Source organism: Eulemur rufifrons, chromosome 1 (assembly GCF_041146395.1).
Source record: "Eulemur rufifrons isolate Redbay chromosome 1, OSU_ERuf_1, whole genome shotgun sequence".
In the NCBI taxonomy this organism is placed as follows: Eukaryota; Metazoa; Chordata; class Mammalia; order Primates; family Lemuridae; genus Eulemur; species Eulemur rufifrons.
This window is the reverse complement of record NC_090983.1, coordinates 26,513,831-26,541,726: the sequence shown is the minus strand read 5'-3', so window position 1 is coordinate 26,541,726 and position 27,896 is coordinate 26,513,831. Positions and strand designations below refer to the sequence as shown.

The window sequence follows — 27,896 nt, the reverse complement described above, 5'->3', positions numbered from 1 at the left end:
TGGAGTTTCAGTGCACCCTGCTCTGAGGAAGTTCAGGAGCAGATTACAAAGGACCTCACTGACACAAAAGAGAGAGAAATTACCAAACATTTCAGACACTGATGAGGACCAAAGGGTCTTTGTTCTGCCACATTCAAATGAGACCACAGATGACAATAGGGAGCAAACAAGCAATGATTACTCTTTTGCATTCTTTTTTTTTTAAACTTTCTTTTTAATAGAGCCTTGCATTGGTCAGTTCAAAAATTAAATTAAGTATTATAAACCCTTAATAATAGCGTTTCGAGAGGCAAGAGCAGCTCCAGCTTGGGAGAGAACATTTGCAAATCATGGCAGCCACGGCTTAATGCCATCACTGGTGTGTGCGTGCATTCATGCTGGAGGCTGCTAGAGAAAGGAAAATAAATGAACCAACAAAATTTGGGGTATCTAAAGTTTCATCTAGTGCACTGACTGGAGGCGCTACAGTTTAATACAGCTGAGGTTCAAGGTTCCTCACACATCCTTCATCCAGGAAGGATGCACCACACATTCAAATATAATCCCATGGTACGCCCCGATGGACTGGCCACAAAATGCACTCAAATGCAGTAGAGAACTACGAGATTGTCAGCAAGCAGTGCTCCAGAAATTGTTTCTAAGTCATGTCTAGTTTTAAATCTTTGGAATAAAACGGATTTTTTTTTAATACCCTCCAACTAACATATACATAATTGCCTCTGGCAAATGGACAGATTTTATGTGTGTGTTTGGGGTGTTTTTTTTTTTTTTTCTTTTCTTTTTTGGTGTAAATTGAAAAAAGGAAAAAAGAGAGAGAAAATTCTTAGGGCCAGACCTCAAAATGCCCCAAGTGTCCAACTGGCAGCTACAGCATTTGTGATAAAGAGGTTCCTTTACCCTCAGACGAGTAGTTTCGACATTTCAGTGAAAGCAAAGGTTGCAGAAAGCTGAAAAACCCAAATGCCAAGGATCTTGAAGGTTGCTGTCATATATGTGTTTGTGTTGCTTATATGATTATTTCCTTTTAAAGACTTCAGTTTTGCATCCCAAATAGGTATTGGGTGGCATTTTAACAGTCAATGAGTCAAACAGTCAGAGGAGGACAGGAGAGAGCCAGCTGGTAGGGAGAAGCAGCAACCATGTGCGGACCAAATGCCATTTTTGTGTTTGAGACGTGTCTTGAAGGGATGGTCCCAGAATATACAAAATATACAATCTGTCCTAATAACCACCCCGCTTGCTTGCATAGGCCATTTGATGGTCCTAAAGGCAGTCTTTGGAGTTGAGGCCAGTGCCAGCTAGCTAGGAATGTGGGTAGATAGAGACCAGTGTTGGGTGTGTGTGTGTGGTATGACAAGGACTGCAGACCCCCCTGGAGTCAGCTTGCAGAGTGAATGTGAGGCCTCTCTTGATCTTGGGTATTCTAGGTCACGAGTCGTGGTGGGCCTAGCCAAAAAACCAAAAAAACAAACAAACAAAAAACTTAGAAACATGTCTGTCCTTTTAGACAGCCCATGAGAGAAACACCTCAACCCTTTCCTTAAATATCAACCCTTCAATACCACAATGGCATTTTGAATTGTGTATCATAACAAGTGGGGTAATATGAGCTCAGTGGGTATGAGAGAGGAAGATTGGGTGATGTTTTGTGAAGCCACTAGACTTGGAGGCATCCTCAGTTTTCCCCACTCCTGGAAAGAGTGATATTTTTGGCTTTTTGTCAGGTCATAACCCAGAGTTAGATTAAATACGCAGCTGCCCTCTGACACTAGCGACATCTACGCCGTAACTGGTTATAGGGTAGCAATGACACATAGCCCAGTGGCTGATCACCACGAGCTGAGGTCACCAAGCCTCAGGGAGGACGAGAGAACTGTGATGTCCCATCTGATCGGCTGCTTCGAGAGCTGGACATCCAGGTGCCGGGAGAGTCCTGGAGAGCTTTTAGTCCATTGAGAAAAGATAAAACATCTAAGCTTCCAAATAAGCTTTTCAAGTTTTCGTTAGCAAAAACAGAGAGATTAAAAAGAAAAAATCTAGCACTGGCAATAAGGTGAGGCTCAAGGGATATACTGTGATTTATCATCAAGGACTTTATTCTCTTGGCCACTTTGCAGTCATGCTAGAAGTTTCCAGAATCCCTAGTGCATATGGTGTGCAAGAGTCAAAAAGTAAGAAAAGAAAACTCCTCCCTTGAGAGTGAAGTCTAGAGAAATGCAGGCCAGAAAGGTATAAGGTGTTATTCCAGAGTCTGCCGCCGCTAAGGCCGTTGGGATCGACGCGAAAGATCTCAATAGTACTAAGAAGAACCAAAACCAATCGACAGTTCTGTGAGGAAGTCTGACGCATGGAATAGTAGGACTTTTCACACACAAAGGACAAATAAACCAAGAGTTAATTTTGGCTACCAAACTGCAATTTGGTTTTCTAGGTCATTTTTCCCCCAACTATTTAAAAAGAAACATTAGTGCTACACATAGGCAACTGTAAGACGCTGGATTCTCCTATCAAGTTGCACTGAGAAGCAAGTTAAATAAGCCCCTCGGACTGCCGTCCACCTGCAGAGACGTCACATCCATTTTCTTTGCTTTCCATTGGCAACAGCGGGAAATAATTCCAATAGTGCTGAAGTGAGCAGCCAGTCTGCCTTGCTGAGTTCACCTGGTCTCCTTCTTCGTCTTCCACCATCTGGCTAGGGCAAGGCATAACGAATAGACGTATATATTTTAAATATAGTTGAGTGCATGACAGTGTGTGGGGGGTCTGCGTGTGAGTGTGCGTGTATGTGTGTGTGTACACAGAGGTTTATAAGTGAGAACTTTCTTCTGCAAGGCAACGGGTCCCCGCCTGAAGTCCAGGCCCCTGCTCACGGCATTTCCTTCAGACATCAGCTGACGCCATGGCAACTCTGGCCTTTCGGTTTTTTAGATATGTCTCTTCATATGGAGGGCAAGGTGGTCAGACCTGGAAAAACACCTAGGAAATAGAAACAACAATGAGGATATTAGCGAGGTCCCAGGAAAGAACTCGACTTCCATCGTTCCCTAGGAAACGATTACCTTTGCTTTACAGGGAGACAGTCACGTGGACTGAGAAACAGGCAGTGTGTTGGGAAGGTAAACTCAAGGGTCAGACTGCTCAGGTTCCAATCGCAGCTCTCCCAAGAGCTGCGTGCCTCTGAGCACATTAACCTCTCTGTGCCTTAATTTCTCCTCAGTGAAGTGGGGATAACTATAGCACTTACCTCACAGGCTGGCTGTGAGGATTAAATGAGACAAGCTACGTAAGGTGCTTAGAATATTGCCTGGCACATGGTGAGATCTCAGTGCATGTTAACTCTTATGATCATAATTGTAATTATTTAAAAAATGAACAGGAAAGTGCTTTTGAAACCTGTGTCATGCCCACATACTATAAATACGGTAAAGAATAATTATCCTGTACCATCAAAATGGTGCAATTCTGATGTTTCAACACCCAGATTTCAATCCTGAGCTTTATAATGAAAGCCCAGAAATACCACCTTACCAATCTATGCAGACACTCCGTGTTCAGGTCAAGAAAAAGAATGGAGAAGGGTGCTCACAGCTATTATGTTACCATACGCATACGTTTCCCCAGTATTACCCCATAACATCCTCAGCAACCTGCCACAGTAAGCATTTTCACACTTTGTGCGTGTGTTGGTGGCGATGGGGGGTAAGAAAACTGAGGCTAAGGTTGTACAGTTAGTGAATGGCAGAGTTGGGATTAGAACTCAGGCAGATCTTTGAGCCTCCTCTTTTCAACTGTTCCCTGGTACCTAAGGCCCATAACTGAGTGCCTTCCTCAGCTTCATAGTGGATGCAGGGGTCATCTTCCTTCCTCTCTCCTCCACCACCAGCAACATGACATTCTCTTGAGTAGCAACCCTTCTGCATCCTCATTTGTACGGGGCTGATATTCCCCTTAAGGCTGAAGTTGTGGCTACAGTAATCGGCTAAACAACAGGCACGTGACCCTTAAAGGCCAATAAGAGCCAGCCTGGGGACATCTGCTGAAAGGACTGGAAGAGAGAGGCTCTCTTTCAACTGGGCTGCTGGGCCGCTAAGATGGAAGCCTGGAGCTGCTGGTGTCCACGCTGCCATCATGGGGAAGAGCATGCTCGAGTGCAAAGGCAACAGAGACCAAGGGACCCGGGGCATGGAGAAAGGAAGTTCTGATGACAACTCTTGAGGACCTGGATCCAGCCAAACCTAAAGACAGATCCAATTCTGTTCTTCTTAGTTACCTGAGCTAATAAATAAATGCCGTTTCAAGTTAATACCAGTCTGAGTCAGGTTTCTGTATCTTATAATTAATAGCATGGGCGCTTCCGTATCACTGCAGCCTACAATCTAAGGTTTTGGGTAGAATTCCAGTAAAGTCAGCATATAAGACAGAATCATCCTTAGCTCTGAGTGTATGCTCTCCCTCTGGACCTTTCTCCTGAGACTGGCCACTTTGAAAGTTCCCGGGCTCCCCTGAAGCCTGAGATACCGCCCCCCGTTCGAAACTCTTATTAGAATGTCAGCAAACTGCCCTGTTCAGGTTAGCAGGGTTTCCTGTTCAGTGCAGGATTTCCCTGTGTCTGTTCATTCTTAAAACAAACAAAAAAATCCACCCTTTCCCTTGACCTCAACATTCTCCACACCCTCTGTTTGTGTCCGTTCCCTAAATAGGTACACATGCAGGACAGAATCTCAAGGAAATGAAGTGAAATGGGACAACGGTAAAATGAAAAACACATAAGAATGGGAAACGTATGGCAGAAAACGACCTAATACAATAACACACTAAATAATAAAAATTTTAATTACACCCACTTATTTCAGGCCCTGATTTGGTATGAGCAAGACATCTGGATAATCCCTTTGAGATACCTCTAAAGGGGATTTGATTTGCTATAAAACAGTGATCAGTTTTCTTTAAAAGCAGATACTTGATGTCACTGGTACACAGAAAAAGCAATACAGCATTTGGGGAATTTAGCATCAAACTTGCATAACTGTGCTGTCCTGAGGGCACAGCTCAGCACTGCCCACTGCCTGTTCTCTTTCCCTCCCTCCCTCTCTGCCTTTCCTCCTCCTTTTTCCTTCTCTCCCTCCTTTAAAAAAAAAAAAAAAAAAAAAAAATCTCAACAACCCAGAGAAAGAAGATCCAAGTTGGGAAGTTCTTTTTGTATGTATTTCTTTTTTACAGTTAACATCCTTCCAAGAACCCTATAAAGAAGGTGCCATTCTTATCCCCACTGCCAGATGAGATATTCATCAGCAAGAGGCCACGCCAGGGTTTGAACCCATGTATCCTGACTCCAGAGCCCATGCTCTTAGGCACATCTGCTTTTTAGGCTAACAAGGAAGGAGAGCTGAGCTATCAATTTAAGGAGCTTATGGGAGGCAGAATAATGTCCTCCCCCCAAGTGTCTACACCTAGTCCCCAAAAACTATGTTCCGTTACATGGAAAGGTGGAATTAGGGTTATGGATGGAATCAATTTACTAATCAGATGACCTTAAAATATGGAGATTAACCTGGATTGTCTGGGTGGGCCCAATGCTATCACAAGGGTCCTTAAAAATGAAGCAGGGACTGAAAGAGAGAACCAGAGAGATGACAGCGTGAGAAGGACATAACAGCTGTGATGACGGAGGAATGAGGTCATTAAGGCAAAGAAATAGAGCTCCCCCCGCAGAGCCTCCAGACGAGAATGCAGCCTGCCAACACCTTGACTTTAGCCCACGGAAAAGGCACACTACAGTCACACAGGCATTAAGCAACAGCAATCCTCCAGGGGACCAAAGGGCTAAGACTTCCAACCTACAGCAGTGTAAGATAATAAACTTGCAAAGTAAATAAACATGATACTGAATTTGTGGCAATTGGTCATGGCAGCAACTCGAGAATTAATGCAGAGGTTACAACTGGTCAGGCCTGAGCAGCAAGGACCTGTGAGAAACAACAGGGCAGGCACCACGCATCCTGCCTGCCCGAAGGAGGAATGCGGGAATCTGAGATCGTGACAATGAAGAGAGGTTCTGGCAGTGGACAAAAGCCCTTTCCTTTCCTTTCCTCTCTACATCCCAGCAACTTTCAGGAGAATAGCATTCTTAAAATAGAACTTTATCTGAAAAAATACCGTTCAGAAATGTATGTGTTCAACTTTAACTGTGCCTCTACCAATTGCTGGGTATCTAGCAATACATGTACAAGCATCTGCCTTTAACCTTCAAGTTATTTCAGGAAAAATAGTGGGTAAAAACAAACCAAATCTTTAATGTGGTATCAAATGTAACTGCACCCCTACTGAAACACATGAGCATCATTATTTGTTCAAATTCTAAAAAACATATGATGTTTAAAGTTAGACCAGGTCCCTTCCTCATCATTTGAGATTTTTATTTAAATTCAATAGGTCAGCAAGATACTTAGCCATGATTAATTTATGTTTATTAATTTATACTGACTGAATTCCACATAGGAATAATGAAAGGTAACAGATAAACTTGGCATCTAGAAATGCAGTATCGAGTGGTCTTAAGGGTAATACACCCGCAGAAGGTATTCACAACTGTACAGCAGCCAGATGACCTCCAATCAGAAGGTTCTTAATGCTTGGTAATTGGATACAATGGACAACTAGTCAAACCCCATGGTCATTTTTCTTGCTTAGGAAAAAGGCACACTAAAGTCACATAGGCATTTAGCAACAGCAATCCTCCAGGGGACCAAAGGGCTAAGACACCGGCTGGTATTTCTTACCACCAGTAAGTGGGCTGAAGAAGGTCAAAACACCCCCTCTAAACTGCCTACGATCTTGGATGTCCTACAATGGTAGCAGCCTCCTTGGATTATAACTGTGCTGAGTCACCACAACGGTGGCCTGCATGTTACCCCTAATGGAAACAGAGGCCCATTTACCTCCAAGAGCAGCTTTCTGCTCTGTGGGCTGAGAAACGACTCATGCCTGTAGCAGCCGGTCACTCAGTGGGCTGCACGGGCCAGTCTGCCGGTGAGGAAATGGTACAGCCACCTCATTGCTTTTTCTCCCAACCCAAACCTGAAGCCAGAGGTCGTAAAACCCAGTGTCTGCAGGGGCCAGGCACATAAGGTAAGTGCATGCAGCATGCCAAGTATAAGGAACACAACGCACTCTTGGACTGTCTCTCTGCACTTCTGCTAAGGCATGAATAGGAAGAAATATTGCTCTTCTTGTAAGACTAAAAGACGGCAAGTGTGATAATACTTGGCAACCGATGGCTTGCTGTCTTGTTGTGGAGGCCATAGGGAGTGGCAGCAACAGTGGAAAAATAGTCATCACATGGCCATTGCAAATGGGTAGTGATTGCTATTCGGTTCCAGCCAATTACAGCCACATGGGAATGTGAGCCCACTGTGGCCAGATCTGATTTTTCCAGACAAAGCCAGAAATATAGACTTTTTTGGTGTGACATTTAACGATTTTAAATGTTGGCCAAAAAACCCAAAAAACCTCATGAATTTTTTAAAGTACCCTCTAGGCAAAATAAAAGCCTAAGTTAGACTTGGTACATGTTTAAGGAAAGGAAATCCAAAGCCTATTTAGTTTCTAAATAAGGTAGTCTGATTGTTCAAATTTTAACAGGCAAGAGGTAGTGCACTCATATATACTGTGCTACCAGTAGGATGCAGTGTCCTGCCAAAGGCTACAGATGCCCTCTGTTTCTGAAGGTAAAAGTCTTCTCAGGAATGCCAACTCCCCGGTCACTCCACGCTTTCCTTTCATCTGCTCTGGGATGCCTCCAACTCCCCATGCACCTCCCAGACCTGTCTATTCTTAGTACAGTCGCTGCAGTTGAAACGCAAGGTGCCGCCTGTCATGAGACGCTAATGAGAGTCCAACCCCTCCTTTCCGACACTGTTGAAAACGCACTATTGGCCTATGTCACGGGACTCTGATCTATTCAATCTCCCCCAAATACCATGTCGTGGAATTTGTACCATTTGCTCGGCAAATTTTTAGCTCCAGAAATCACAGTATGTTTTGATGAAGAAAACAAAGCAAAAGACTAGCCAAATTACCCATCTCTGACATCTCCTTCATGGAAATACCCTGTAGGTTTGCAGAATTTCTCCACATATGTCATAGAAATGGCTAGATTTAATCCTAATATATCTACTGCTGGAAGATTGTAAATTCCTCAGTAAGTCAGTTGATTTGAAGAGAGGAATATTAACTCTGGCAATTTCCCCATAAAAGCTGTTTGATCACTTCCAGGGATTATGACAACCCATAATGCTCACGATTGCCAAGTTCATAGCCTCAACACCCTTCAGAGCTGGACAGCTTGCGTGTGTACCTACTACCATCATACTCTGACAGCTCACAAAGAGTTCATCTTTGTCCCAGTTGATATAATGGGACACTCTTCCTCCAAGGGCTGTGGGCAGAGAGTTGCCATCTGCGTAGCTTGTTTATTTGCCAGTGCAGGAGAGGAGTGGACCAAGGAAACTTGACATGGGAGTTGAAGGAACATGTCAAATAAGGAGAAACTTTACTGGGACATATTCTGTAGAACATAGCTGCTGATTCGTGCAAATTCAGGAGGCCTTCCAGGTAATGGCATGGATGTTCAACACTGACTCGTATTCTTGGGTAGCAGAACAAAGTTCCAAGAGACTGAGAGACAATAGCCGCGTGAAGTGCACTTCCTTAGCCCTGAGTGGGAGGTTATCTCTGGGCTCCAGGAGGCATGGGGTCTTTATTTAGTTCTTAGAGAATGAAGATAAGAAGAAAATAGCCTCTTCAGGAAGCAGGAAGAAAAAAGGAGGAAAGACACTATTGCTTCTTTATAAGCATCTTCAAGGCGCACCAAGCCAACCGGGCCACCCATGAAACCTGGACACTCCTGCCCTGTTCTCCAAACAAACACTACTACACAGGAAGGCCTGGGGAGAGGGAGGTGCGGGGCACAGGGACTGGGGGAGGCAGGATGTGAACGTGATCCCATTTCCTCCCAAGAAAAGCCAGGCCCCGGCTGCCATCCTGCACACCCCCTCCTGCCATCCTGCGAGCTGCTGGCCCAGCCGGGGAAGCCTGAGGCTTTCAGGGGCTTTTATCATATTAGAAGCATTTTTCTCATCATAACCGAGACCTTTAGTATTGCATTAAAAAGATGGTTAATTTTCTTAAGCTTCCTTTTAAACACAGAAATAGGATTATAAGGATAACACGCTCAGATGCAAGCCCATTATTTGATTATGTCTAAACCTAATCCTGCCTTCACCTTGGCCTGCAGAGTCTCCATTTTGGGGTTTATTGGTTGATAATGCCAGGGCTGTCAGATACTATTACTTGGGTAGTATCTGTTGCTACGTGCTCTTTCTTCCACTATCAAATGCTGAAGGCTTGAAATTGAATTACAGGGTAAGTTCTCAAAGCCTTGCCATCTTTTGCACCCTTGTACCTATTTTCACGGAAGAAGGAATGGGGCAGGCACCCAAACAATGGGAACTCTCTTTGGTACAATTCATTTCCCATAATGCTCCAGAGAAAAGCCTTATAACTAACTTTCCTTCCACTGGACAAGCTTTCTATTCTCTCATATATTTAAGGATGAGGGAAAGTGGTATTGATGTGGACAAAAACATCAGAAGATGTAGCTATGGGTGACTATTTTCTATCCTATTACTTTTCATATCATATTAATACTAAAATGATCTGTCACATCATCTCCCTGAGGGTAGCAACTCTGTCTTGTTGATACCCAGTGATGAACACGCTTCTTGGCCCCAAGCTAGTGTTCAGTAAACACTTGTATAACTGAACCAAGAGTTCATACCACCTCTTGGTTACATGCAAAAGGGGACCCCATTGGTCCTCTCCGTGGAGAAGGAAAAGGCATTCCCAGGCGCAGCATCTGGGAGCCAGGCTGGCAATAAGAGCACACATACAGCGCCCCCTTCAACCCCCTTCTCCCCTCCCCAACCCAGCAGCCTCCAAGTCTCTTTACCTGTCGCAGTGGTTGCATTTAAAGGGCTTTGCACCTGTGTGTTTCCTGTAGTGCCTCGTGAGCTCATCGCTTCGTGCGAAACGCCACTCGCATCCCTCCCATGAGCACTTGTAAGGCTTCTCACCTGCAGAAAGAGATGGAAGGTCCCTGGTCAGCGAAAGGAACAAAACAGCCTTACACCTGATCGGGCCCTGCTGCCTGGTGGCCAGTCTTGGAAAAGGGCTGTTTAAATCATTCTTGAAAGACTAGATTTCCTAACATAGTACCCCACCTTTTTCCCCCCAAGTCTCCTGGTGTTTTTGTTTTGTTGTTGTTAACCTTCAAAAGTGGTTTCACAAGATCCTCAAATCTGGAGCTGTCATTTCAGTTCCCAGAGTCAGAGCATTTCCTTCAGCTGGCGAGGGATCAATTTTTATTTATTTTCTATTCCCCAGAGCACTCTGACCCCCACAGTCCAGGCAGAAAGGAAATGTGCTATTTTCATCTGAACCACAAATGCTTCTAATTCTATTTTTCTCCAGAACCTACAGTAATTTGCCATTTCAGGCTTTTCAGTCTTCTCCCCCCGCTTCCCTCCTGCCACAAACTGCAGCCAGGTAGCTGGCCGACAAGGCAAGCAGCTCAGGCCTCCCAGAACCAACGATCCTTCCAGTAAATGTGACGGATCGACAGCCAGGAGAAAGGACTACAACCTGAGAGGAACACAAAAATCACTCGACGCTTCCTGGCACTTATGGAAAATACTGTCACAAAAGTCTGAGTTAGAAAGCTCATAGCGTAATGACTCCACAGTGTTCATATTAGGGAGCAATATACATTATCATAAAATATTTTTAAAATCGATTTGTAGAGCAAGGTTTTAGCCACAGGAAAGCTGCTTATAAGCATGAAATTCGAACACTTGTGCTCAAGTGACCTTTCTGTACAGTAAATACAGATGGAGGACTATGTAAGAGAAAGTACATGGCTTTGCCTTGGACCTTTTTTTTTTTTTTTTAACCCATCACGTTTGTCACCAAACATGACAAATATTTACCCTTCCAACTGTATGGTGGGCTGGTTCTAATTAAGAGGAAAAATAATCGTTGGAACCCTGTGAAATCATGAGACTGAATTACTGAGCCCTGTCACTGAGGGGTAGGTTAACACATGCTTAAGAGCTTTGAAGCCAACTTTCCTGGGCTCAGCTTCCAGTTTTGTCCTTAATTGTATGACCTTGGGCAGATTAATAAACCTCTCTGTGCTTCTGCTTTCTTAGAGATAATCATAGTATGTATCTCAAAGTGTTTGGAGAGCATACATACATCAATGTCCGTGCACATTATATATTAATTAGAACAGTGCCTAGCACATATAACGTTCACATAACTGGCAAATATTATAAACTGCCAAACTCAAAATTTCAGGACACACAGGTGCCAAAGCACTTTGGCTGCCCCATTATGTCTCCATTTTTAATAGCTAAACCTTTACTAGGCAGCCCTTAAGGAGACATTACCGAGCTACTATACTTGACCTAGTTTTTTCCTTCCACCTTTCCCCTTCTCTTTAAACCTGACTACAAAGCATTCACAATTCTTTATTTGTATCACCTAGAATCAAACCAAACATGCTTGAAAATTTTATTTCATTAAATCGGTGCCCTAGCGAGCTACTGCTCTGTAAAACCCGCAGAGAAGAAAAATGAGAAACACAGGCATTTCTTTTAAAGAGAACCAAGAGGACATGAAGGAGGGCTAGAAGCACAGGAGGAAACCCATTCAGTTTTGGAAACCAGGGAAAAAAATGAATCAATGAGCAGTGTTAAAAGTTCACCTTCTGGCTCCTGCAAGCAAAAGTTTAGAAAAGATGTGCTGGCTGAAGAGAAGGTAGCCGAGTGGAGGTGTCACAATAACTTTGGAGTCAGCACACTTGGGATCTTGCTGAGTTCATTACAGGCTCTAGGCCTCAGTGTCTTTATCTATTAAATGGGGGTGAGCTTATTAATAAACCCATGTTTATTGTGAGGTTTAAAGAAGTTGTGCATGAAACACATTTCCTGAGCCTTGTACACAGTAACTATTCAACTCAGCCCAACTCCCTTTCCTCCCCCCATGTTTGTAGTGGCTGCTAGGATGACAAATCTAACTAGCTGTCAATAAAAACTTTCAGAGCTCATGGCTCCAGACAGCTAAGTCTGGAGTCACTCTGGACGGCCGAAATATTGGAAAACAGAGAGCCTTCTGAAGGTTTAAATATTTTCTCAGTATATTGATGGAGAATGGATCCGAAAAATTGAGTGTTTGTTAGTACTTCTCTGAATGAGCAGGATATGGAAAGTGCAGGAAGAGATCCCGGTGCCCTCTTGGAGAGAGGTGTTGGCATCACTTACTCAATGCTATTAATCACCCACCAGGCTCTGTTATTTCAAGGGGAAATCTGGCACAAACAAAAAAAGAAGAAGAAGGCACCTACGACTCTAGAAATTTGAAATGCCCTGCATTCCCAAAGGCCTGCAAATGTAAGTAAAACTGGAGATGCCTGGAACCTTACAGACCAAACACTTCCCAGATGCAACAAGGCACCTAGGGAATCCCACGAAACTCTACAGCAACAAGCAGAGACATCCAGTCCCCCAAATTAATCCCACAATCGAAGTGACCCATGTACCATAGGCAACCACATTCTGAAGGACACAGGAAAGACAGAGAAAATGAAGAAGACTGAAGTGGACGTCTTTGGGAATTTTTTTCTTTTTTTCATTTCAAAGTGTTTGCTTTTCCTCTTGCTGAATTAACTAGTTTTATTTTGGTGAGCAATATCAAGGATTTAGTTATTTCCCAGAAAATGATGTAGATGTTTAGTTAATTCCCAGCACAAATCAATTATCCTATCCAGAAGCTATTTCAGTGTTCTAGCGGCTGTGTCCACTGGAGAGAAACAGCAGATAGCTTGACGTGGCTCTGAATCTTATCATTCAACATTGCTTCCTGCTTGCGATGAATGCCATGCAGAGTAATACCGATGACAGGCTCCTCTGTGCTCTGATATTTTAGCCATGTTATATTACAGTGATTTATCAAACCATTTTTCCAATGTCTGGCTAGTCTACCTACAAGTTGACATTTCTGCAAATACTCACTAATAAGAAATTTAAAATAATCAAGAATATCCAATGAAGGAGCAGTGCCTGAAACAGGCAGAGTTCAGAAATGAGAGGAGCAGAAAAAATAAAAAGAATTGGGAATGTGACTTCATATTTAGGGCACAGGAATTGTGGGGTTAGGCTGGCCTCATTTTCAGGTTCTATACCACTTCCATAAACCTATTTCTACTCAAAAGGCAGGTCAGCGAAATTCTTCTGTTAGTATTTTCAGCGTAGCCAAGACCGCATCTCCCTAGATAACAACAGCCATGGCTTGATCTGAGGGGTGGACCCACCTTTGGCCACCATGCGTTAGTTTTCATTTTAATAGCCTACCTGAATATTTCCACTCATTTTATAAAAATCTTGGGTTTCTTTCTTTTATATATGAAAAGAAGAAAGCCCTTCTTTCTTTGAGGGGAAGAAAATGGCAGTTCAGTGATAACTGAAGCAGGTGTCATGCAAAATCAGTTCTTCCCTCTCACTTTCCCTTCTCTTTCAGCTTCCTGTCTCCCCTTCCTCCACTCCAGATACTCCTCCCTGCTGGGTATAAAACAGAACATGTCAGAACCCTGCGCTATACTATGCCGCATCACACTTGGAGTGACGCACACCGTTCAGCTTGCTGCACCACTGGAGTGCACAAAAATGGTCCGGAGAGGTCTATCTGAGACAGCAGATGGAAGAGAGACTTAACGTTGAGTAAGATGAACACCCCACAGAGGGGTGGGAGGGTGTGAGGCTGTGTTCCCGCACAGCTCAGCTCACATACCAGGAGCAGAGCATACCCTTCAGGACCTCCTGAATTTCAGGGCAAATACCGGGACCCACTTTTCCTGTTTGGCAACAACCCCAGGAAACTAGTTTCCCCGGGGGAGTACATGCCACCTCGGAAGTGACAGTAGGTCTACTCAGGTGTAAACAGATTTCCAGCCAGATGAGAGCTTTTAAGGAGAGGTAAAGGTGCTTGAGAAACATGGCTGACATTTAATGAGGTTGAATCATGGCAAGAATTCAGTTTTCCCACACACGGATCGAAATGAAATGTGGTCTAAACCAGAGTGGTATTTTCTTAGTTTCTTACAGGGTCACTCACCCTATGTCGGGATCATCAGAGTTGAGTGATCAAAAATCACTGTCATAAATACTTTTTGAGCATGCATCTCCAATATATGTCAATTTATTCATGAACTATATAAATGTACTAATGTCCTAATATATTAAGATATTGCAAAACATACTCAATAGAGCAATTAAAAAGAATGAGGGTAAATTAAATGTAAATAGAAGTCATACATTTTTCTTCTTGCCTCCAAAAAGAGTGTGTTGCACAACGCTACTTCCAAGGCCACTGCCCGGTAGGAGAAATAAAACAGCTCTGCTGTCAACCCCACCATCTTACTAGTCCTGAGGTTTCCATTCTTGGCCCCTATAGTCTATTCTCCCTACAGCAATCAGAGCAATCCTTTGAAAATGTAAATCAGAGCATGTGTGTCCCTTACAGGGGAACTTAATCTATGTATTTCCATATAAATGGTTTCTTTGACATCCACTGGACTTCATGCATTTAAAAACATTATTCCGCAAAGGGCTCCACAGGTTTCACCAGACTGCCAAAGACATTCAGGACCCAAAAAAGGTTAAGATGAACTTAAACTGTAAATATTCCGATGGCATTCTATTATATCATTCTCAGAATAAAAGTCAAAAGCCTACAAGGTCCTATGGTATAGAGTCCACATGATCTGCCTTGGGCTACCTTTCCAATCTCACCCCCCTCCCTGAGTCACGCATTGCTGTCCTGCCTACAGGCTCCACCTCAGGGCCTTTGCACGTGCTACTGCCCCTGCCTGGAACACTCTTGTCCCCTCACTTCACACAGGGCTCTGCCTAAAGTAGCGAGACCTACCCTTGCTATCTGCTGTGAAACAGCAGATTTTGTCACATTCTCCATAATGCTTAATCACTTTGAGAGGAGACTGAGTATTGTTTGTGCATATTATTGTCTGTTTCTCCAACCACAGCATTAGCTTCATGCAGACATCCATTTTGCTCTCTGCGATATCACCAGCACTAAAGCAGTGCCTGGTTCAATCCTGTTGAATACATTCAATAAATAAAACATCCTGATTTGCAACAAAGACCTGAGTCACAAAGAAGGGCAGGGAAGCCTGTGTGATTTCCAGTCCCTCACCTTCTATGTACTGAACTGGTTTAAGAGTAGAAATGTTTGCTTGGTTGTTTAAACCTGACATCCCTCCTTGACAGGGACTCAAATGCAGTACTTTACGATCAATTAAGTATTCCTTCACCATTAAAGGTCACTTCCACTTCTTCCCTATATCCTGGAGCCTAAAAAAGGAGGATCCTGAAAACCCTCCTATTGATAAGGAAAACTCCCATCTATTACTTGGCACAGCAGCCGCCTGAGACCCCCACCCCTCACGGAGGACCCACTGTTAGCTTATCACTAACCTAACACCCAGTACGTTAACATATCACTAACCTAACCTTTGGCACATCAGCATAACACTAATCCTATTGCCTAGTGCAGACACTAAACTTGTTACCTGGAGGGCATTGTCACCTGAGACCCCCCTCCCCTTGGATCACCCCAACTTAATAAAAATGGGAAAAATTAGGTAGATGGGGCTCAGAATTTGGTGGCGAGACCCCTCTGAGCCCACCAGCGAATAAACGCTGATTCTCCGACTCTCCGTGTGCCGCTCAGTTTGTCCTCGGGACCACTCGCTGTAACACTTGCCATAACACTATAACCTTTATCTCATACGTAGGATTTCAGCCTCCTGAGCAACATCCCCTCTGGGAAGCAAAGTGCATTATCTTATGAAACTCATTCGTAAAGTTTCTCTCTGAAGATGTATTTGAGAAAGCATAAGTGATATGTCAAATGTACTGTGCTATATGTTTGCCTTTTAAGATATAGACTGTAGCATGAAATGTGAACACGTGGCAGAATCTTGCACTCGGGTTTTTAAAGATCCCTCACGAATAAACGTTACTAATACAAATTTTCTGCATCCCTTTCCTGATCTGCAAAATTTCAAGTTCCTCATCCAAGTCCTAAAAGGACGAGGACTCTGACATGCCCAGATTTCTGTTAAAACAAATTTTACCTATTCCCTTTTATTTATTTTTCTAATGCGGTTCTGGACATCTGGGCAAGTCAAGGTCCTAGTCTCTTTAGGACTTGGACTGAGAACTTGGAAATTTTGCAGATCAGGAAACGGAAAAGCAAACTGGAAAGGAGGGAGAATCTTTGTCATGGGTTCATGTTGCCACCGAGCACATCTATAGGAAATGGGCAGAGACCCATCAATAGCCTTCACATCACGCTCAGCGGCACTAGAGAACTTAAGCAACCTGGGGAATGAAAGACGCTGTAGAGAGATGTCACTAAGCTTTCTTAACTCTAGAAATAGAATAACGGGTAAATATCACTCCATAGCTTGTCAGTGTCTTTTCAGGGTGTAGATGCTGCAAATAACCACCCATACCAAGTTATTGACTCTGCTTTAGAAAACTGCCTCAGAGTTACTCTTAGATTCCAGCTGAATCTTAAATATTTTCTTTTTTTAAGGTTTTTGGCTTAGCTGATGGATGGAAAAATAAGACAACGGCTTTATTTTCTAGAATTTCAAAAGCCTTTGCTACTACATAAAATAAAACATGTACTCATTTATGATCCATGTGTAATTTTCATTCACCCATTACTTCCTCACCCAAAAGCCTACTAGGTGCTAGAAACCGAGGTATTGAATTTCACAAAGCACCACTCTACAGAGCATACAAACATTTACCTTATTGTTTTTATTCTTAAAATAACTAATAAAACAATAACTGGAATAGGACAGATTAACTCCTCAGAGCCTGGATCATCGCTTTAAAATGTGTGTTCAAAAATCTATAATCCAAAATTTAAACCCTATTCTCAATGAGCTACAGCTCCTACTTCAGAATATAGAGAAAGCTGAGAAAAGATTCTGACTTATTCCCACAATTGTTGACAATTGTGCTATCCAAGACAGTAGCCACTAGCCACATGTGGCTATGGACACTTTAAATGTTGCTAAAGTAAAATGAAACAGTATATTCCATACTCTTGCCTTGATAGGACTACATTTAACTTTCACCATTGAAAATTTAGCATATGGATTGAGATACGCTGGATGTATATGATACACACTGGATTTTGAAGACAGTATTAAAAAAGAATGTAAAACATATCTCATTAATACTTTTTAAAATATTGATTTAATGTTGAAATAATCATACTTTAGATATATTGGTTTAGGTAAAATATATTATTAAAAATAATTTTACCTGTTTCTTTTCACTTTATTTTTTAAATGGGGTTACTATAAAATTAAAAATTATAATATGGTTTGCACATATTTCTATTTTGGACAGCACTGGGTGAAAATATATTTTCTACACAGAAAACCCACCATCAACTCAAGCTTGAGGGCTCATCTTTCCTAGATTTTCCCCACACCCAGTCCATAGCCTAGAATGCCAGTGTTCCCATTTCCACATTCCTACCGTGGCAGAAGCACTCTTTCTGATGCAAAATCTGAGAGTTTTTTTCTCAGCTGTGACAAAGCTAAGGCAGAAAGACTCAGGAACTAGCCCAGTTACTCCCCCTTTGTGGACTCTCTCATTTCTACCCCTTTCTTTTTCACACTCATCACTCTCGACCTCACCATGTGTAAGGCCCCGACTGTCTCTGGGGGCAATAGCAGCCCTTCCCTGTTCTGAAGGTCCCCCTTCCTGTTGTTTCATCAAGGTCACCTGAGGCACTTGTTAAAAATGCAGATTCCTAATTCCCATCTCTGACTTTCTATTATCAGAATCTGCTTTTAGAAGCTCTGTGCATGGGTTCAGGATCTGAGGAAGTGACGTTTAAGCTGTGATACGAAGGAGGAGGAGTTAACTAGGTACAGAGAGAAGAGAGCTTTGCAGGTTTAAAGAGCAGCACATGCAAAGGCCCTGGGGGCAGAAGAAGCTTGGAGACTTTAAGAAATGGTCATTAAACCAAAAGGCTGAAAGAAGCCTTCTCTGGTTGTCACACTCCACCCTCAAATTTAAGCGTATGTTTGGTGGCTTTCTCCCTGGCCAGGATATGAATTTCACGAGGGCAGGCGCCACATTTGACTTGTTCTCCACTTTATCCAGAGAAGGTAGCAGAAACATTATGCATGATACAAGCTCAGATGGTATACTTATTTGCATAGATCACCCATGACAGTGCCATAAGAAACCTGAAGTAATTTCTATCTTTAAACAGTTCTCATCCCCTATAGCCACCTCTCTTACCGTAAGTAGTCCTCTAGCATGCTGGTTCTCAAACTTTAGCTCTTATTAGAATCCTCTAAAGGGCTTCTGAAAATGCAGGTTAGTGGACCCCACACTGAGAGTTTCTGATTCAGCAGGTCAAATTCACTGGGGGAGGGCCCAAGAATCTGCATTTCCAACAAACTCCCAGATGAGGCTGATGCTGATCCAGGGATCACCCTTGAAGGACCATTGCTCTAGTGGGGAAAAAATGAACTAGTCATCAAGAAATAGATTATTTTAGTTCTGATTCTGCCACATAATAGCAATGTGGGCTTGTACAGGCAGTTAACTTCTTTGGGACTTATGGTTCTTAACCGTGTGGGGAAGGAATTAAAAAAAAAAAAATCTATCCCACTTTCCTTGTAGTTACAAAGATTCTATGGAACCTAGAGTACATGAAAGTGATTGGTCAATTACAAAGTCCCAGATAAATGAAAGGTGTTATTATGACCGTGTTGATATCGAAAGGGAGTCTGGACACATACAGGAGGTCAGTGAGCACTGTGGGAACAGAGATCTCTGTTCCCTGTATGAGCCAGGCAAGGGCAGCAGGGCTTCTCTATGAGACTTAGACTGGAGCCCAAGCCATGCACTGAATCCCTTCCTAGGCCCACCCTGCCCTGTGAGGCACAGCCAGGGAGATACACAGGATTAAACAAATCTTCTGGGGCCATGTTCCAATTTTAATAGCTCTTAACTTTTTCTAAAATGTTCTTTTAGAGGCAAAGTCTTAGATTCTTGGTGAATTTGTTTGAAATGTTGGTGGAAGACTGGGTTGGTCATGAAAATTAGTTACCAATCCAGACGCTGAAATAAGTTTAGCTGTTGAAAATTAAAGAGCTTTTGCAATGTGCACCCTGTGATTCCAATCCATGTGTTTTTAGATACTATACCATGTTTTCCATAAGCCAAAGAATGCCATAAAATTCTTAAAGTCATTTCTTTTTTTTAAATTAAAAATATGTGCAGCATTCTAACAGTTTCCAGTGGGGTGAGTGAGGTATAACCAACTGACACCACCACCGTCCTTCCAAAAAACAAAAACCTACAACTTTTAAGGTAGATATTACTGTAATTTTCAAAAGATTGTAAAGTCAAGAATTTAGACCTCAACAACACTCATACCTGAAGCTGTATATTCTCAAGTTTTGAAATAGGTAAGCATGAACATTTGAGGAAACTACATGTTTTCTTAACACCAACGTTAAATTTTTTTGGATTTTTTTTCCTTGTTTTACTTTGTTTTTATTCTTTCTGTTATTGTTTTTCGAGGTTAACTTTGAAAATCATTTTTATCAGCTTTTTTAGAGATAAATCTAAAGAAAATTTAATATCAGCTAGAAAATTTATATATATTTTGATGAGTACCAGTTACAATAAAGTTAAAAGCTAGGTATATGCTAAATTTGAAGAAAAAAGTTATTAAAACATTCATCTTTCCCCTTTCAGGATGCCAGTTACATCATGTGAATTTCTTTGAAACCCATTTGTAGAACATTTTTTTCCATTTAGTAGCAAAGGTCTTACTCTGTAAGCCAAGTTCCTACAATTCCATTTGGTATATTTAGATAAAAATATGATTGTTAAAAAATATGAATTTTAAACTCACCTCTGGTCAATCTCTGGTGTTTGCATTCAAACGTAAAGGTGGCCGTACTGCAGAGAACATAGGCAGGAACAGACTTGCTATAACAATTATCCAAACTATCAATTTTTGACTCACTTTAAAACATTGTAAGAATGAAGAGAAAAAAACTTTTACTTTATCTCCAAACAACATGTTCCAAGCATGGATAATCACAAAGGCATCACCAGGCACTCTGAAAGTGACGGTATCACTAAAGCACAGCACAGCTTTTACACGTAAACCAACATAGAACAAGAACCTTCTTCCCCTAAAGATCCAATTGATTTCACAGGTTGGCAACTCTGGAGCTCAACTCCATGTGAGTAGAGCAAGAAATTTATTCTTCTTGCATGGAGGCTGGTAGTAAATAAAATAATTCTCAACTCCATGTGAGTAGAGCAAGAAATTTATTCTTCTTGCATGGAGGCTGGTAGTAAATAAAATAATTGTGGAGCGTACAGCTTTGAGGAAGAGTAGGTCTACAAGACACACTACTGGGAAGGGTGGGGAGCCAGAGGGTGGAGTCAAAGGATTGGGTGCCTGAGAATCATGGAAAATGCAAATGCATGTAGGTAGGGCCAGTACAGGTACAGAAGGGAGGGCCACTAAAACAGATCAGGGCCCATGGTGGTCACCCATTGGCACATGTCACATTAGTTAATGATACCTAATTTACTGTCCTGGACACACTGAATTTTTCTTTTTTGCTAACTAAAGATCAGGACATATAAGCCTGAATCATTTATTACGTGGATGAAAAGTTAACTTTCTGCTACATATGTGACATATATGAAAAGAGAGGGACCAACGGTATAAAAAACCCATAGGAGAGGATAATCCAAAATTACCATCGAAGATCTGCTTTTGGAAGCTATAAAACAATTGGCTTCAGCATCCTGAATTTGTTTTGATTAGCTAATGATTATACAGATGCAGATGGTGGAGAAGTGGCCAAAGCATATCAATAGTTCATAAGGCAATTTGCCCTAAAATTAAAAAACAAAAAAGGGAACTTTATCACTCTTCAAGAAGGCCAAATGGGATAATTTACATACAGATAATGCAGACGAGGGCCCTCCCCTGGACCGGCCACCGTTCCAGCCGAATAGATATGGATCCAGTTCTCTAGTGATTTTTAGAGGCAAATATTAAATGAGTGAAGATTTGAAACATCAATATGTCTACATAATTCTCTTCCAAGATGATCAAACATTTTTTTTCAGAGACTGAATTTCCCCATTAGCTAAAACAACCCAAATGTGTACCTTATCCAAATATAAAGTCTAAGAAAAGATCAACCCAAAAAGAAAATTTTAGTTTCTGATTTTGATAAATGATCACCAGTGTATGCTCTTGCCATACACTGTCTATGTACTTAGGAAAAGATGTTCACAACACCATGTCACCTATTTTTCTATCTTATCGTTCACCGCCCCTTACACAAACCCTCTGCTCCCCGACATCCCTAAACAGCCCTTCCCAGCTTTTCCCACTTGCTGAGATGTTCTCTACTTAGAACGTGTCTGTTTGCCACATGTCACCCCATCCCCAAGTATTTCTCCTCCTCAGAAAATTATAGCCTTGTGTAAGTTTTTACTCTTTGGCCATTTATTTACTATTTCCTCCAAGAAATTTATCTTTTTATGCCTTCATCCTTTTTTTCCCCACCCACAGTAGATGAAAAGTGCTTTTAAAACTGGGACACCTTATATCTCCAATTTAATAAATACTGATGAAGTATCTAATGTGTACCCAGGCACTGGACTCTTATTTGCCTCTTTGCAATCACCTACATTTCTAGCACAGTCTCAGGCACACTGTACACACTCAGTACAATGTTTGCTAATTGAGACATCGGTCTTCCATCCAAAGCCAACAGTACAAAAAGCTTTTTACCACCTTGCTTTCTGGATTCATAAACCCTAACGTACGTTATCTCTGAAACACTTCATCTCTGTCCACGGGTGAGCAGGCAAAGTCAAATACTTGGACTGCTAGTTTAATTCAATGACAGTGAAAAGATATAGTCTCGTCACTGTGACAAGTAGGATTCAACCAGCATTAACTGTTGGTTCTATTTTAACACGTACTGACCAACAACATTGCTAGCGAGTAAAGCTAAAAGGGAAGGCTCTCTGCAGTAGAGGAGTTCCAGGGGGGAAAGCACCCTGCACGCATACAGACAGTCCAGGGCCCAGTGTGACTGATAAACGTGCTCATGCAGACGTGTGGACGAGGGCATCCCTAAGACTTGGCAGAATAATTACCGAGGTGTCCCGGAGGAGATCAGCCTCCCTGAGACTGGAAGGATGCCAGAGACAAGGGCAGTGGGCACTTCAGGGAGAGGGAACAGCATGTGCAAAGGCCCACAGATGAGAGAGCCGCTCCTCACAGCTGAGATGAAGGTTGAGTATATGATGAGGAATGTTAAGAATGGATTGGAGAGGTGGAAACAGCCAGCCCCTGAGGGTCCCTGATGACAAACTCGTGACTCAAGAGACTGACCGCCTTGTGATCAGATCCTACCTCTGTGCACATGTGTATCCTCAGGGCCTGGCACAATGTGTGGCCCTCGTACTTCAAAAAGCAGATCTTCTGGGAAGTAACTCTAGACCGCCTCTGGTAGAGTTGGGTGTTCCTTCCTTCTGCGCATATAACTTCCTCCGGAAGAGACCGACCATATTGCTTGAGTAATTTGTTGACACGCTATAGCCCACAAAACCAAATGTTCCTTTCAAGGGCAGAGGCCAGGCTTACTCACCTTAGCATTCACAAGACTTAGGATGTCCCAAGACCCTCGATGAACCTGGCTGAACAAACATACACACACACTATTGGTCCATCTTCAAACCTGCCTTTAAGTACTGTTCCCTAGATCTTCCTACCTCCTCTTTCTGCTGCTCCCTAATAAGAATCATTAGGAATAAAACACTGTGATTGAAGCCGCCCCTGGAATCTACATTAACACACACACACACACACACACACACAAACTGCCCTTCCCCCCAAATCTGCAAACAATTCAGCACAAACATATTGACACCCACATATGCAGAAACACCCCCACACAATCTGTCAGCCTATATACTTCTAACCTCAAACAGCCTTAATTTTGTCTGTGCTAAACCCACAGCTACAAAAGACTTTCTCTTCATTCTTCTAGTGAAGAATGAAGGCATCCTGGGAGGAAAACGTCAATGCGACGTGACTTTACACTTCGGAGGGGGAAAAAGGTGCAAGAAACATTAAGATGTGGTTAATCTGACCCTACATGCTTGCCATCTCAAGTTACTCATTTCCCAGTCACTTTATATTATTCCAGTAATGCGATATTCTCATGAAAGGCAAAATATAAATTAAGTTTCCATTCAGAACTCAAGCCATTCCATAGGGACCTAGTTCTCACGTAGTTACTCTGATTTTGCAACGTGCCACAAACTAGAATGTACCAGGATGTTCCGTTCACCAAGTCATACATTTCAAATTTCAGAACTCAAATGTTTTATGTTCAAACGTCTACATTAACGTAAGAAACTATTCTTATAGCTAAAGGCCTCTACAAGTTGCCTCCCCATATTTAGTTTCTTCTTATCTACAGTGGGAGAACCCCTAGATTTTAGCCGAGCTCACGGCCGCCCAGAATAAAGGCTACACTTCCCAGTTCCTTTGCAGTTGCTCGGTGGCATATGACTAAGTTCTGGTTGATGACATATGCGTGGAAGAAACAAGGGAAATTTCAAGCTGCACTTTTAAAGGTTGGGACACTCCCTCCCCTTCCCACTTTCACGTTAGCTGAAAACTAGGTTCCTGGACAGCAGGCCTGGTGGCAGCCACCTTGAATTCAAGGACCTGGGCAATTGCTTAGGAATAGAGACCCTAGGGATGGGGACCAACAGACAGGAGTTTGGACTTAGCAGAGCTGTCTAGAAGCCTGGACTTTATATTAAAGAAAAAACATCTTACATCTTAAAGCTTCTGTTAGCCTGGGTCTCTGTCACAAAAGCTTCATTTATGATCTAATTAATCCAAAGAATAACAGAAATGAACAAATAAAAATGCTACATGCTCCAATGGCTAATACTTGCAATATAAAAATTATTTCACACCTCAATCTCACTTCTTTTTTTCAGAAAGCTTCTAGAAATAGTGTCTCATGTGTACAAGGTCAGTTTAATGGAAAACACACACACACGCGACTTCTCATCAGGAGACCTATGTTCTAGTCCTAGCTCTTGTCACTTACTCTGGGTCCTTGGAAAGTTACCTACTCTTTGAGTCTCACTTTCTTCCTCTGCAAAATGGAGGTAACCCCTTCTTTAATGTAGGCCTCACAGGTCTATTGTGAAGTGTGAAGAGAGATGATTTCTGTGCAAATGCTTCGTATACTGTAACACACTATGTAGGCAAGGTGATTATTAAAATATTCCACACAAAAATCATTCTTCATGCAACATGACTCTTATCACCATGTAGTACCTGAATATACCTTCCTGGGGAATCCTAGGCCTGCAATCACATGTTTCTAACTCAGATGGTTAGAGATCAGGGTTGAGGTATTAGGAGCAGACCACCTCCTGGGGCTGGGTGTTTCATTTAATCATCAGAGATGAGACCTCAAGCCTCAGCTCCTCAACTTGCAATGTTTCATTGATTAGAAAGCCAAAAAGTCTTGACCAAACAGCCCAAATCCCATGCACCACTAAAATACGATGCAAATATCACCACATCTTATCTACTGAAATATGTTTGGCTTTTTCTGTTGGATATATGGATATATGAATGGCAGAATCAATCCCGGATGAGATGTCTACATTTTCCTTCCTCACACAGATATACATATAGTAGAAAATGATGTGTGGGAGAAAGGTGCAAAATGTTATACACAAACAAACTAGACAATAAACGTATCTCTGCAGAAAAAATATCTTGCATGGTCATTCTGAGCCAAGACTTGTGGCCCAATTCCACCCATCTGCAACAGATGGTAGTGTTTTTTTTTTTTTTTTTACAAATCTTGGTAAAATAGGCTGTTGGCTAATATTTATAAAATTCTTACTCTACGCTGGGCACTATAGGACCTAAGGGCTTTACATACATTCTGTCCTTCAATACTCTCAATGGCCCTATGATCACAATCTATTGTCCTCCCTCATTTTCTAGACGAGGAACTGAGGGTCAGAGAAATTAAGCTCTCCAAGTTCACCCAACTTATAATTGGTACCATCAAGGCTTAAACCCAGGTAGTCTCACCTTCAGAGTACACATGCTTAACCACTACCTCACTCTGCCTCTTACTTAAGTGCCAACAATTAAAATAGAATCGATGCTCACATTCCCTTTGGAAATATTTTCTGATAAAACAAATGTTTCAACTGGAAAGGATGTCAGAACTATTTAGATGCACCTATATAACAGCTGCCCTAACTTAAAAAAAAAAAAAAAAAAAAAAAAGAAACAGCAAAGGAATATAATCCACTAAGACTAGAAGCCAGGGATGTGAGCTACCACTCAGTCGCCCTCTCCCAGGGCCCCCAGACTCATCCTCACCTCACAGAACGGCACTACTCCCTGAAGAACCTTGGTGTGGGCAGATGGTCAATTTTTCTCAGAGGAAAATACCCTGTATCAACTTTACCTGCATTTTTTCACTTCATTCCCTTCACCTTCCCTAAAAACATGTGTTACCTGACACAGCTCAGATAAACCAAAAACGGAAACCCCCAAGGCCAATTGCAAAGCAAAGGCCTCATTCTTAGCCCACACCTGAGGGTAAGATGAGCCACAGCTTCATTTCTACCTGCTGCCCCTCTCTGGGAGGGGTGGGAGGTGGGGAGTGGGTCCTGACTGTGCTGGAGTGGAGGAGAAACCTGAGTGATAACAGTCCCTGTTTCTGGCATGTTCTCTACATACAGGCAGCCTGATGGTGGTTTACCTGTATCACTGAATCCTTCCTTACAAGATAAGTGATTTTCCCACCTCAGGGATGAGAACATGGAAGCCTAGAAGGGCCCAGGGATAGATATACAGCCAATAAGTGGCCAAGTTGACTTTTAAGTTGGGATCTGACTCCCAAGCCCATTCTCCTGAAATATTATGCTGGAATTTCCCAGGGAACAAGACAGGAAAGAGGCACTGGAATGAAGACCCCACCCTCCTTCCACTCCAGCCCATCCCACTTGCTGTGCTGGAACGCCCTGCCCTGCAGAAGTGTAGAATGGCGATGGCTCAGTGTTGAGCTATTTCCTCCAGCTCCTTAGTAGGGGTGAGGCTCTCTCATCCCTCTGCTACATTTTTTCTCCTGAACCCAGCCTGGAAGCTGGGCAAAGAGAAGGATCAGAGTGTGTGCCCTATAGGGACAGAATGACATAATGTGGCTAGAGAACAGGCAGGGACCAGACTGTGCAAGGACGCCCAGACCTGCATGGTCCAGTCCCGTGGCCACTGGCACAGGTGGCTCCTGAGCACGTGAAATGTGGGTAATCTGAACCGAGATATACTCTAAATGTAAAACAGACACTGGATGTAGAAGACTTGGAAATGGAAAAAAAGAAAAAGTTCAAAAAAGAATCTAAAATAGCTCACTAATAATTGTTTACATGGATTACAGGTTGAAATGATAATAGTTTAGACATATTGAGCTAAATAAAATATAGTATTAGAATTAATTAATTAGCATAATTAATTACTTTTTAAATGCAGCTGCTAGAAAACTTAAATTATTACATGTTAGAAAGTGCTCTTATAGACCATGTTAAAGAATTTGCACTTCCCCCTCAGAACAATGACAGCCATTGTGAGTTTTTAAGCAGAGGCATGACAAGCTCAGAATTGAGATTTTAAAACATCACTCTGGCTACAAAATGGAGAATGGGGAGACCCGCTAGGAGTTTCTACAACCACCCAGGTGAGACAAGATAGTGGCTGGAACATGGATGGCACTGCTCATAGCAGCAGAGATAGAGAGAAGGGGACAAATGCAAAACATATTCAGAAAGCAGTGCCCATGAGTGACGGAAATTGATTGAAAGAGTATGCATCGGGGATGTCTCCCAGGGTTCTGCTATGAGCCAACTGGATGGGCCATTTGGCGTTCATCCTCTGGTATTTCTGTATCTACAGAAAAAATGGTCCATCAACTATCCTGGTGTCGTAGGAGCCTGACTGCATAAAGTTCCCCTGAAAAGGGCAAGAACCATAGTCAGGAGACTTTAGAACTAGTGCATGCTGTTCCAAAGTGCTTGCCTTCTGAAGAGCTCCCAGGACAAGTACCTCAAGATTCTGCCAAGTCAAGAAACACCTTGGAAAGCTATTGGAAACGATGATGGTAATTGATGCTCAGAGCAGGAAATGGGCTGAAAACACAGCACATGGGATGGGATGGGATGGGGTGGGGTGGGGTGGAAAGAGGGTGAGGTCTTTGCCCCTGTGTGCCTTGCTGGCTTCTTCCCTAGGAATTTCCAGCATAATATTGTAGGAGAACAAGCTTTGCAGTCATAACCAGACTTGTAAGTCAGCCTGGCCACTTACTAGCTGGGTATCCCTGGGTTCTTCTAGGTTTCCATGTTCTTGTCCCTAAGATGGGAAAATCACCACCTGCCTTGTAAGGATTCAGTGAAATGACACAGGAAAAGCACCACTGGGCTGCCTGATGTGTAGAGAACAAGCCAGAAATGGGGGCTGTTATCACCCAGGTTCCTCCTCCCCTCCAGCTCAGCCAATACCCACCCCCAGAGAGGGACAGCAGGTGCAAACAAGACTTCGGCTCATCTCACCTCTCT

General features: G+C 42.6%; 1 protein-coding gene across 3 annotated transcripts in view; it reads right to left on the bottom strand.

Annotated features, from left to right (window-relative positions):
* Window positions 1-2,140: 2,140 nt before the first annotated feature.
* Window positions 2,141-27,896, bottom strand: part of KLF7 (KLF transcription factor 7) — an 84,255-nt gene continuing 58,499 nt past the window's right edge. For all 3 annotated transcript variants that reach the window (XM_069467833.1, XM_069467840.1, XM_069467836.1), the window contains exons 3-4: window positions 10,010-10,133; window positions 2,141-2,976 (exon numbers count right to left, since the gene is read on the bottom strand). In XM_069467833.1, the coding sequence (XP_069323934.1) occupies window positions 2,925-2,976; window positions 10,010-10,133 (176 nt within the window). In that variant the 3' untranslated portion in view covers window positions 2,141-2,924. The remainder of the gene's footprint in view (window positions 2,977-10,009; window positions 10,134-27,896) is intronic.